Below are 12,862 nucleotides of genomic sequence, written 5' to 3' on the forward strand. Positions count from 1 at the left end.
TTCGTCAAATGTGCGGTATTAGTCTCTCTAAAAACCCACTACAAGTATTCTCGCTACTTCTGCATTGTACACAGATCAGAGTGTAGTAGTTTGTGTTAGGAACTAGGATCATTAGACTCACTTTCTTCGGAGACACAATAAGATCAGCCCGTTACGTTGCCGTAATCTTCGAGCCTTTCGTGGATTAACTGACGCAACACGAGAGACGTTTAGCGAATTTCCAGCAATGCAACTCGACAGCCCATTCTTTCTTCCAAAGAATGCACTAATTTCTCATATTGCATAGAACTGTGTCGAAATATCTGTGGCTTCAAAGATCCCCTGATCTATGCAGGTAAGATTTTTATTGTGGCGCAAGGTATACAATAACAATGCACAAATCCACATACTGCAACTGAACCTTCACAATGCAGTCTCGCAAAAATCTAGTAAGACATGTAGCAGCAAGTCCCACTGAACCCGTTCTATCGAGCCAAAAGTCCATATGCGTTCCAAAGACGTATTCTGCCTGGAACATAATGGTCAACGTTTCCGGCAGTATCTGTACAAATAAAGGAACGCGTGTAACTACGTCTTTGATTTTGATCTGTTTGTACAATATGTCTCGCAGTTCATATGTACATCACTTGATTTGGATTCAGTTTATCTTCACCCATCCTGTACAAATTAAGACATTTTCTGCATCATGATACCATTAATAAGTGCATTTATAGTATATGTAATCAAGATATATTCAAGTACAATATGTATTTTCTCTAAGTTTCAGTAATGTATTTCTTTCTTCCAGATATTATCACGAGAGATGTCGACAGTGAGAGGCGAGATTCAGGGAGCAATCCAGAAAATTCAACAGAATTTGATTATGTGTAGAAAGCAGCAATTGTACATGGATAGAGCAAGAAAAGTACATATAAGACTTGAAACTGAATGTGAGGAACTCAGATCGAAAGTTGTGGAACTTGAGGTATGATAATGTCTGTTTTAAATACTAAGTATGGACCAGCCGTATTAATTCGATGAAAAATGGGTGTTAGTGTGCTAAATTCGTATCTTCCGTTTGGTTTTAGTGATTATTTTGTACATTCGTAGATCTTGTGGGATATGGAATCTTGGTTTGAGACAAAGTATATTATCACGTACAGGATGGTAAAGAATCTATTTGGACAAACTTCGGTTGCTGATTGCCGATACCGAAAGCAGCAATAAAGTCCTCTCGAACTTTGGTCAGTGAGAGATAGTTTCGTAGATATAAGGTGTCGAAAGCCTGGGAAAATGAACTTCAGAGGACAGTAATTCAAAACCAACGAAACGTAGAAAGTGCGGTTTAAAACATGATACTCGAAGTCATAACTACTCGATTGAAAAATGTAAGTTTCAGACCTCAGAAAGATGTGTGCGATGGATTCCCCAACGGAGCGTACGGATCCTCTATAACCTGGCAAGTATAGATGGGTCAAGATCGCTGTGGATGGAATGGTTTCCCACCTGGTAACCATGATTCGTCATAATTTGTACGTAATAAGTAGAGACGTGAAGTTTTCGGTTTTACGATAATATCGGAAACTTCAAATACGTAAAAATATAGATATACCTTACTATTTATATGATAGAAGGTCGTTTTTGGTGTTTTTAAATCGCGAAATAACGCGAATTTGGTACTTTTTTTCAAAATAATACCGAAGTGCTCTACATAAAGCGATAGATTCGCGCAGTCTCCATCTTGGCCGGGAAACTAATAAAATAACACGAGTTTCCTATGCAACAAAATGTGATTAACAGAAGAACATCAGTCCTGTTATTTTTAGACCGGTTGGTTAGTGAAAATTTGTCCCTGAGCGAAATTCCACGCTTTGTTCGGCCCACTTCTGCCCGAGGAGCAAATGTGTGGCATGAGGGAACTGACCTTGAACGAAAATAGAATCTGTCGCACAGAGAGGACATGGGGTGTATTTCAAATGCTGGAATGGATTTTCTTTCCAATTTGAGACGAAGGAACTAAGCACGGTGAAAGCTTGAGAATTTTTGTCCAGGATCATGCCTCGGATTTGGTTCAGATCATTGAATTTCTTTAAGGATCGACGTACACCACTGCCCACCTTCTGGTCAGTAAGCTTCAAGACCTTAAATATGGCTTCACCTTTTAAAGATGTAATCTCCGATTTAAGGACTTCAACATTGTCGAATTTGGCATTCAATGTATGAGAGAGAATCTTTCAAGAATGTTCTCGAGTGTGGGTCTAGTTAGTGAAGAAACTGGAAGATCTCATGTAAACTGACCCTCCCAAACACGCGTTCCAATTTCTACACCAAGTGTTCAACACTCAGTTTATTCTTGAATCTTGAATAGTGTGACATCCGAATTTTTAAAGCAACTGAAACATGTAAACGTGTTGGATAAACTGTCACCGCTAGAGTTTCCTAGAGCCTACTTATCCGTGAAAGATAGCGTGAGAATATCTAGATAACGGGAAAGAAGTGAATCTCCAGGCAATCCTTCTTGTACTGCAAAGTGAACACAAAGATTTTGCTGCTTGTGCCCTTGAAGCAATATCTTTGCCAGCTTCCAACGTTCATTCTGAAAGATATTTTTAGAATATAACTTTGTAATCACGGAAAGGAGGCAAAACCTTAAAGCAGAAAATGTGGAAATATTGACAATTTTGTCCTTTCAAAAGTAAGAAATATTGAAGGAACTATGAATTTGCCATTAAGTGAAAATGTGTGTTGATAATGATATGGATTTCGTTTTACCTAAGTATATTGTGAATCTTTTTGGAAGTGAAGAAAATGTTAAGAAACACTATGTTATGAATTGCGTTTTAGATAAGTGGGCCATTCCATGTGAAATCACCTAGAGCATTGTGCTTCAATGTCTCATTCTCTTCAAAAGTTTTTCATACATAAATACCATTGAAATTATGCTAAACTAATTTTTTCCGATTTTTTGGATGAGAAATGGGCGCCGGAGATAATTTTTTGAAAAATGTGAATTTTGCTTCAATTTCACTTTCCGGCACTTAGCATCATGGAACTAAAATTACCATAACCTCCTTATTTTAAAGTTATTTGGCACATCCAGGTGTCAAATGAAAGCTTACGTTTTGCCCTTTCAGCAGATCTTAAGAAACCTTGCAAAAGGTTACACTGTCAAACACTAATGTTCATACAAAGCCAATTTTAGTTTTTTTTTTTTTTTTTTTTTTTTTTTTTTTTTTTTTTACAAATTATGCCATTGCTCAAAAGTTACAACTATGAAACTATTGAAACTTTTTCTGTACATTCATCTTAACACCTACATGGTATGATTAAAAAACAAAGAGGGTGTTTTCTGTATTTTTGTAATTATTATTTTTAATAAATATTTTACATGTACGTAAAATTTAAGTTTTGTTACAAATTATGTCATTGCTCGTAAGTTACAACTATGAAACTTTTGAAACTTTTTAAATAGAATCATATTACAAATACTTGAGATGGATAAAAAATAAAAAGAGTGATTTTGATATTTTTGTAATTATTATATGTTTGGTATTTTACAGGTATGGAAATAGTTTTAATTCTTGTGACAAATTGTGTCATTGCTCGTAAAGTACAACTATGACTCTTTTGAAATTTTTTAAATGGAATTCTCTTAGAACACACATGATATGGTTAAAAACTAAAATGGTGCTTTTTATTTTTGTAATTATTATTTTTTGGTATTTTGCATGTAGGGAAATGTAGGGAAATGTAGTTGTTGCAACTTGTGTCATTACTCGTAAATTAAAACTGTGGAACTCTTGAAACCTTTTCTATACAATCATTTTAGCACATACACGATATGGTTAAAATATAAAACGGGTACTTTTGGTAATTTTTCCAATTATTACTAATTGTTATTTTTGCAATTATTCCTATTATTATTTTCATTTGTGTTTTTAATGTACAGAAATGTCCATTTTACTGTTGGTAACAGATTATGCCTTTCCTCTGAAGTAGTGATGGCCAATTCCGGAATTTTTACTTTCCGTATTCCGGAAAATAAAATTGAAAAAATTTCGGAATTCGAAAAAGTCTGGAACTCGGAAAAATTCCGGTAAGTGAAATTTCCGATTCCGGAAAATTTTGACCATTCCTACTCTGAAGTGAGAATTGTCACACTTTAAAACTTTTTACAATAATCATCTTCGTAAATGTTAGGTATGCTTAAAGATAGAATTGGTGTAATGCACAGTTTTGGTATTACCATAATATTATATTTTTGTACTTTAACTATGATTTTCTTTTTTACCAATTGTATCATCGCTTACAACTATCAAACTTTTGTAACTTTTTATAGGATTGGTTTGCATTTACTTGGTATGAGTAAATAAGAAGGAGGAATGCCTTTCTGTAATAATTTTTGTGAATGGAAAATACAGGCCTAGGAATATAAAGGGTTGACTGATTATTATAGAACCTATCAACAAAAATAAGAAATAATAGACTTATGTACATAGATGAAAGCAATAAACATACATACCAGTAATACCTCTCAAAATTATGTAGATTTATATGAAAATCGTTGTCTTATATTTAAAAGCTCATTGCTTGCACTGACGAAATGATATATTTTTAAATTTTGCTTTCAATTGCGTACGTCCGGGCGGATTGGCTTGTAAGAGATGGAACAGAAACTTCCCAGATGATATTTTCAAAAGTACCAAACAAAATTCTTCGCCTTCTGGTCAGTAGAATATGGAAAGCGCAGACCGATTCATGAATTTTGCATTGTGAAGTAAAAAATAATAACTACAAAAATACCGAAAGCACCCGTTTTATTTTTTAACCATATCATGTATGTGTTAAGATGATTCTATTTAAAAACTTTCAAAAGTGTCATAGTTGTAACTTACGAGGAATGACACAATTTGTAACAACAATTGAAATTGTATATTTCCGTACATCTAAAATACCAAACAAATAATAATTACAAAAATACCAAAAGCACCCTTTTTATTTTTAACTATATCATGTATGTGCTAAGATGATTTTATTTAAAAAGTTTCAAAAGTTTCATAGTTGTAACTTACGAGCAATGAAAATTTGTAACAAAACTTAAAACTGTATATTTCCGTACATGTAAAATATTGAAAAATAATAATTAAAAATACAAAAACACTCTCTTTAATTTTTAATCATACAATACATGGGTTAAGATGAACGTACAAAAAAGTTTCAAAAGTTTCATAGTTGTAACTTTTGAGCAATAGCACAATTTGTATAAAAAAACTAAAATTGGCTTTGTATGCCCATTAGTGTTTGACAGTGTACAGTCAGATGGAAGAGCGAAAATTAAGCTTTCATTTGACATCTGGACGAGCCCAACAACTGAAAAAATAAGGATGTTATGGTAATTTTAGTTTCATGATGCTGAGCGGCGGAAAGTGAAATTAAAGCAAAATTCACATTTTCCAAAAAGCGGTAAAAATTAATTTAGCATAATTTCATTGGTATTCATGTATGAAATTATTTTGAAGAAAATCTGAGACATTGAAGCACGGTCATGTTTTAAAATTAGGCAATTTGACGTGGAATGATCCAAGTGTATTGTGAATTTATTTTTATTATTTATTTATTTATTTATTTATTTTGAAGTGAAGAAAATATTGAGAAACGCTGCGGTGTATTTTAATTCATATATGCATTCGAGTCATACATTAAATAAATCTAAGTTTAGGTAGATATCGAGCCAGTTTTTCTCAGATTGTAAGTCCAAAAATATGATTTATTCTTTTAAATTTAATATGTCAACATTTAAAAATATTCGTTTAAATTTAAAATTATATTTTCTTTTAATTAACTTTCTCAGAGCAATTTCTTTGTATTTACAATATACTTGCTTTCCTAAACCATTACAGAATAAAGCAAATAACCCCTATTTGCTTGTATTAAATCGCGAAAAATAACACCGATTTCAGGTATAAAATAAAACGAAAATTTCACGTCCCTAGTAATAAGTTCATATCTCAAACACGGTGGCTTCCAAATGTGAAAGCAATCAATGAAAAATTCTCAGAATATTTCTCGAGGAAAACATGCTTTCAAGCCACGGAAATGTAAGAAGTCGCATCATAAACACATTACCCAGTCTCGGTTCTTCAATAAACCCTTGTACCCATCGAAAATGTCGGATGACTTAATATATGCTGTGCAAGTTGAAGAGGGAAAAATTGCCATAACCAGGCTTATATGTCTGGTCAATGTAACATAAGACTAAAGACAACAAATACGGATAGGTCAAAACTATAATGAAATAACCAAAGAATGAGTAGAAACTCGAGTGTACAATTTAGAGGGCTTACATGAATTGCCTTACAGCAGCTGCTCGAAGTGACTTTCATGAGTAGTGATGCACGTATGGACCGTCTAACCCGCACGAAAATCCCAGTGTGCTACGAACAGCACAACAGGCGTCCCGAGACGTTGCTCCACCACGTTGATAATAGGAGCTGAGGTACCATATACCACACCCTTGAAATAGCCCAAAGATAAACGTCCAGAGAATTGAGTTCGGGAGTCCAGGGAGGCCATGAGAAAGCCCCCTCCGTTCCTTGTCTTCAGAATGTGTGCTTTCGATTCTGGCGTATATCTGCTCGCAAGTGAGCAAGGAGTGTCATTGTGCATGAAGCACATATGTTCGCACACTACTAAGGGCACATTCTCCAGCAATACAGGAACCTTCTCATGCAAGACATGCTCATATACAACACCATTCTGTCTTTGCGGAAGAAGATAGGGAATTACTAGCTGATCTCTGAGAATATCCGCCCACACAGTAATGCAAAAGCGTTGTTGGTGACTGATGGCGATTGTACATTTTTTTAGACTCATACATGTGTGTTGTGTAAGTTTCTAATGCCATTATACTGAATGTAGTTTCCTCCGTAAACAATACAGACAACAGCAACGCCAAATTGTTTCTATTCTGACGAATAAACCCCCAACGAAAGACATCCCGCGGGAGTATATCCGCATTGATTAGTTCTTGTACCTTTTGCACTTGATACGGATACAACGCATTAGCGTGAAGAATAGCTAAAATCGTCACATGCAAGACATTCGTCTCACGAGCCACCAGTCTTACCAGGATCGTTTTCTACATTTGTAACACATGTTTCTCAAGCTGCGGTGTGCGCACTCGACGCGGTCTTCCGCCGATGTTCTACCAAGGGAATAGTGTGCCAGTTTTAAACGCTAGGTAGACGCTGATACACAGCAACAAATGTCTGATGAACTTGTTGATCTGAAAATTGTTCCTGATACAATCATGCTGCTGCTCGCTCTCTTGCATTCTCCTGCCCATAAATAAAAAGCATGTTCACCTGTTCCCGTTGCGAATATTCAGCCATTTTGCTGACATACGAAGTCCAATTTCACTGCAACACGCATCAGCACAGAGACACTGTTGTAATTGATGTGCCCTTAGTGCCTTCAGTTTCTGCTATCATTGCGCTACCACGAACAATCGATCATTCATGTATAACAGAGGGGCTGTCTATCGCGCAAACAAAGCCTCCCAGGGTGCGAGTTGTCGTGTGCTGTTATTTGTGCTCAACAGCCAGAAGTTGCCAATGAGCTGTTTGTATCACGAAATTTCATTCGAAAGACATTCCCTTCTTCCCCAGACTCTCGTTTACTTCCGTTGTTATAGACCATAACAACCTAAATCATTATATAAATGTATCTTAGCTTTTTCGTAACTTCAGTACACAAAAGGAAAATCCAGTTTAATACTACAGTAGGAGCGAACCATTATTCCTCTGGTTAGTACTCTGAACATGAAGTCGTCTCCACAAGACTATGCTAGTTGCGTGTCGCGCAGGTTCTTCTTCACGTATTTATTAACAGTTCCACTATCGGCATACAGGTGGCTCCAAGTTAGAATTTATTCGTAACCACAAGTCATTTACCAACTCAAACGTCCCGAGTCGCGACCCAGTGGTCAGTGAAGCCACGGTAACTCAGGTATCTGCTAACATGAGACGACCTATGCTCCTTCTTCTTCTTCATCATCATCATCATCATATATTATTATTATTCGTGGTCATAGTACTAGTACTAGTTGTATCGTATTATGTTCTGTATTACTATTCTACCTCAGTATGTTACCCTTTCAGCGCTTTGTTTGTGTGAGTATATTTGCTATGGTTACCACGCCTGCATGTGTCAGCAATACGTATTCGAGATACGGGTCATAGTGATATAATACAGTCCAATCAGTGTTCAGTGCTTGCTCGTGATTAAGCGATTGTTCGTGCACATGTGGGTTCTTTGTTTCTAATGACATCAGCTGCTACCACATTTGCAGTTGCATATCCAATTTTTGTGTATTCAGAATTCCCTGTTTTTCCGTATCGAGCCTTTCGTTCATGATTACCTCATCGACCACCTTCGCTCCTGGCATAGGATTTTCATACGCTACTGACACATAAATACTTAGTAGACGGGGTAAAACCCAAACTGTTGGAACCTTGTTAGTTTACTCTGATGTCCAGAATCATTTCGCGAGATTACACGACTCACATCCTCATATGCTGTTTAAATCCAACTTGCACAGCATTTGTGCTTATAATGCTACTTCTTAGATTTCAGTTGCTTTGAACGCATGTTTGCTGGAGATATATTCTGAGCATTTTTCATTACTTGCTTCCACATTTATGATTCATCCTGTTCGTATCGGTTTGACATATCGTCTTATTACGTAAGAAATTATGACGAATTATGCTTATCAGGTTAGAAACCTCTCCATCCACAACGATTTCGACCAATCTTTACTTGCCGGGTTATAGGAAATCCCTCGCACTGATTTTGCAGAGGTTTGAAACAAACATTTTTTAATCGAACAGCTATAACTTTGAGTGTCATATTTTAAACCGCACTTTCTAGGTTGCGTAGGTGTTGAATCACAGCCTTCTTAAGTTCATTTTCTCCACGCTTCCGGCACCTTATATCGCCGAAACTATCCCTCATTGACCAAAGTTAGAGAGGACATTGTATTGTATGTATCTTCCAATTGTATCAGGCAGTAGTGTGTACATTTGCAATAGTGGAGCGAGTGACAAGCAGAGTGTACAACGTGTAGCATATGGCCGGCATACTAATAAAATAACTATAACAAATAGTATTTTTTAATTGAAAAGCATCACCTCTACTGTAATAATTAAGGGTGTGTGACCAAGTAACACGATAATGCATGGTGACATGTTAAATCGTGGACCTCAGTGGACAATCCTGCGGACAATTATGGAATCAGCAAAGGTACCAATCGACCTAAGCTTTTCAGAAAACTTATGTGAAAATTGTCGGAAATTTATAACGGTACTTAGGTTCGTAATACTGCTCTCCCATAGAGAGCTTAGTCGAGATTATACTAAATTATACTAAAAACTGGAATTCGAACCAATGTGTCCTGCTGTGAAAACGTCAACACATGGAGATGTTAAGGGTTTTCCTCCATGTACCCACCGTCACTGACGAGACAACTCAGTATAAGTACGGCTGAACGTTAAATTTCATTGTTCAGTCGTCTCAAATACCCTTAGTCCGGACAATGATCATGTCTCCCATAACCTCGGGGAGAAATCCGCAGAAATCGGGGAGAGTTAAAACGTATTTAACTTGATCACTTAATTGTTGTCTAGGTAGCAAGCGAAATGTTGTATTGTACTACGTCAACTGCATGAGACACAATTCAATGTAAAATTCGCATAACTATATCCAAATGTTACCTGAGATCTTTCTGGTTATTAAATCATCATGAACATATTTCAATTAAAACTGCAATAAATTATACACTAAATGCACCTATAACACTATGCACACCATGTAATGAAATTAACCTAATTAATTTTTGTTATAAATGTTGACTTCAATGGGACCTAAAGAAAATTCATTAATGTAGGAATTATTTATTTATTATAACACTTTAACTCGTAGACACAACTATAATTCTACATTACAAATATGCACTATGCGGGTATTTGTATTTGCTTAGTGGCCCAATGATTACAATGGAGATTCGCACGCGATTATTACTGCCGGTTACACTGTCCATATTGCGTACATGATTATTGGATTGAGAATTGATAATTAAAATCTAAACACAATTCAGTTATTTTTCATTATGAGAAATATGGATTCCTTTCTTCTTTTGGTAGTGTCTTCTTGTGGATGGCTATTCTCCGACAGGCAGGTGTTACAACTAATCAATTCAACTGTCAAACTCGCTTTCCTTCATATTCTCGTATATAAATTTTGAACGGGAAATGTCTAATTAAACGGACCACAGCATCCAGCAATATCAAAAACACAACTTTTGTAATATTTTCATTGTGCAAAAATTGTTCGAGTGGGATTTATCGAAGACACTTAGCACGGTCGTCTTTCTCTCCTCAGCTCCCATTACCCACTGTCCACGCTTCTTTTTAGAACGTCACAGTTCTCTTTTACAATGAAGACGTATGAATACGTTATTAGAACAAAAATATTTCCTGTTAAACATTGAGTTTTTAAGTAGTTGCTTCACTGATAGAATTTGACTGATTAGTTGTTGTACAGTCTTATATTATTATTAAAAGCACATTAATGACATTTAGACACACTGCGATATAAATAATCAATATTTATCACAAAATATGCACATTATAACATAAATTCCGGTGCTGCCTTTTTCCTTCGCAATTCAGCTTGCACAAAGGTGAGGAGAAGACTAAGCTAACCGAAATTCTTCTTTCGTATTATGCCATATGAGAGAGAAGAGGGCGAACAACCACACACACGCAGAAAAACTTGTGAGCGAAAAAACTTCGCAGGTTTTTGTTTTCCATGAATTTTGTCCGGATGTGTGTTGAATCAAGGAAATCCTCTTCCATATACGAGGGTAGTTTAAAAGATATATAACGATTACGTTATAAATTTAAGCAGCAATTTGAAATATACCTTAAAGCAGCTGACCTAGAAAATATATCGTCAGATCAAAAGTAGCTATATTACTTAATGTAATTTGGGAGGAAGCTGTGGTCTTGTTTAATACATTTAACCTTAGTGAGGAAAATAAAAATAATTATGAACAAGTAATGCAGGCAATCGTAACATATGCAAGTCCCCAGAAAATTGTGGTGGTGGAAAGCTATATTTTGCATTCACATGTGCAAGAACAAGGTGAATTGTTTGATTCTTTCGTGATTGAACTTAAGAAGTTAGTGAAAACATGTGAGTTTGGGGATCAAACCGATTCAGTGGTGAGAGACTGAATATTATTTGGAGTGCGTGATAAACAGCTTCAAGAAAGAATATTATACATGAAGAACTTAACTTAAGAGCAAGCCATTGAATTGGAACTGCCGCTGAACTGTCCAGAGAACAAGCGGAAACTATACAGAACAGGAAGAGAAGAAGAATGTTACAATGGTAAGAAGTACCCTGGTGAACCCTTCTACAGGATCAGCGTCCCAAAAAGTTGCGGCGAGATCGATGTAAAACAGTGCAAAGGTGAATATCTTTGTAAAAACAGCAACACAAGACACGGAAAAGCGAAGTGCCTGGCTTATGGGGAACAATGTAACAAATGTAGGGGGCTAAATCATTTTGCAGTAGGTTGTAAATTTAAGCACGTAAAACAAGTAAAGTCAAATAATGTGCCGGGTACTAAAAGTGAAGAAGAAGTAATGTATCTGGATGTGGTGAAACCTTACAAATTAATGTAACTAAGAAGGATGAGTGGGTAGAAGAGCTCATGGTAGCAGGTAAACCTATTATGTTTAAATTTAATTCGATAGCTAAAGTTAATGTACTGTCGTTATAAATATTAAATGAATGTCAGATTCGATCCAAAATGCATCCAACAAATTTGGTATTGGAAGTGTCGCCATTATTATTTAACTTTGTGCTGGAATACGCTATAAGGTAAATCAAAGATAGCAACCAGGGCCTACAGTTGAACGGTATTCACCAGGTGATGGCATATGCTGATGATGTAAATTTAATAGGGGATGATAGGAGAACAGTAGAAATAAATGCAGAGATCTTATTAAATGCTTGCAGGGACATGGGTTTAGAAGTAAATGCAGAGAAAACTAAATACATGGAAGTGCGTCGGGACCTTAATACGGCAAATTGTGGAGGCGTTAAAATATTAAATAATACTTTTGATAAAGTGGATACTTTCAACTATTTAGGATCAATATTAACAGACGAAAATCATATTCACGAAGAAATTAAATGTCGACTAAAAGCAGGGAATTCGTGTTACTATTCGGTTCAAAATCTCTTGTCGTCGCGAATTCTGTCGAAGAATTTGAAGCTTAAAATATATAAAACGATAATCATGCCTGTTGTTCTGTATGGTTGCGAAACACGGTCACTTACTCTGAGGGAAGAACATTGACTGAAAGTATTTGAGAACAGGATCCTGAGAAGAATATTCGGATCCAAGAGGAACGAGAATGGGGAATGGCGGAAGCTTCATAACGAGGAACTACATAGTTTATACGGTTTACCCAACATTGTTAGGGTCGTCAAGTCTAGGAGGCTTAGGTGGGCAGGTCATGTATCTAGAATGGAAGAAAGTAGAAACGCTTTCAAAGTCTTGACTGGAAGTCCCATAGGATAACGACCATTAGGAAGACCTAGGCGCAGATGGGAGGATAATATTAAGATGGATCTCGCAGAGATAGGAATACAAAGTAGAAACTGGATGCAATTAGCTAAGGATAGAAGTCAGTGGAGAGCTTTTGTGAACGCGGCACTGAACCTGCGGGTTCCATAGGCCATAGAGTTAGTTAGTGTATAATGGTGCTAAAATTAATCCATTAATTATAGTAAAATTAAATTGCTCAGTTCA

The 12,862-nt window shown here is 36.0% G+C and overlaps 1 protein-coding gene across 1 annotated transcript in view; it reads left to right on the top strand.

Moving 5' to 3' along the window:
* Positions 1-12,862, top strand: part of LOC145683063 (uncharacterized) — a 334,454-nt gene that overhangs the window by 307,167 nt on the left and 14,425 nt on the right. The window contains exon 13 of the mRNA XM_081754422.1: positions 788-964. Coding sequence (XP_081610548.1) covers positions 788-964 — 177 coding nt within the window. The remainder of the gene's footprint in view (positions 1-787; positions 965-12,862) is intronic.

This window comes from Thermobia domestica, chromosome 4 (genome assembly GCF_964235325.1).
Source record: "Thermobia domestica chromosome 4, izTheDome1.hap1.1, whole genome shotgun sequence".
In the NCBI taxonomy this organism is placed as follows: domain Eukaryota; kingdom Metazoa; phylum Arthropoda; class Insecta; order Zygentoma; family Lepismatidae; genus Thermobia; species Thermobia domestica.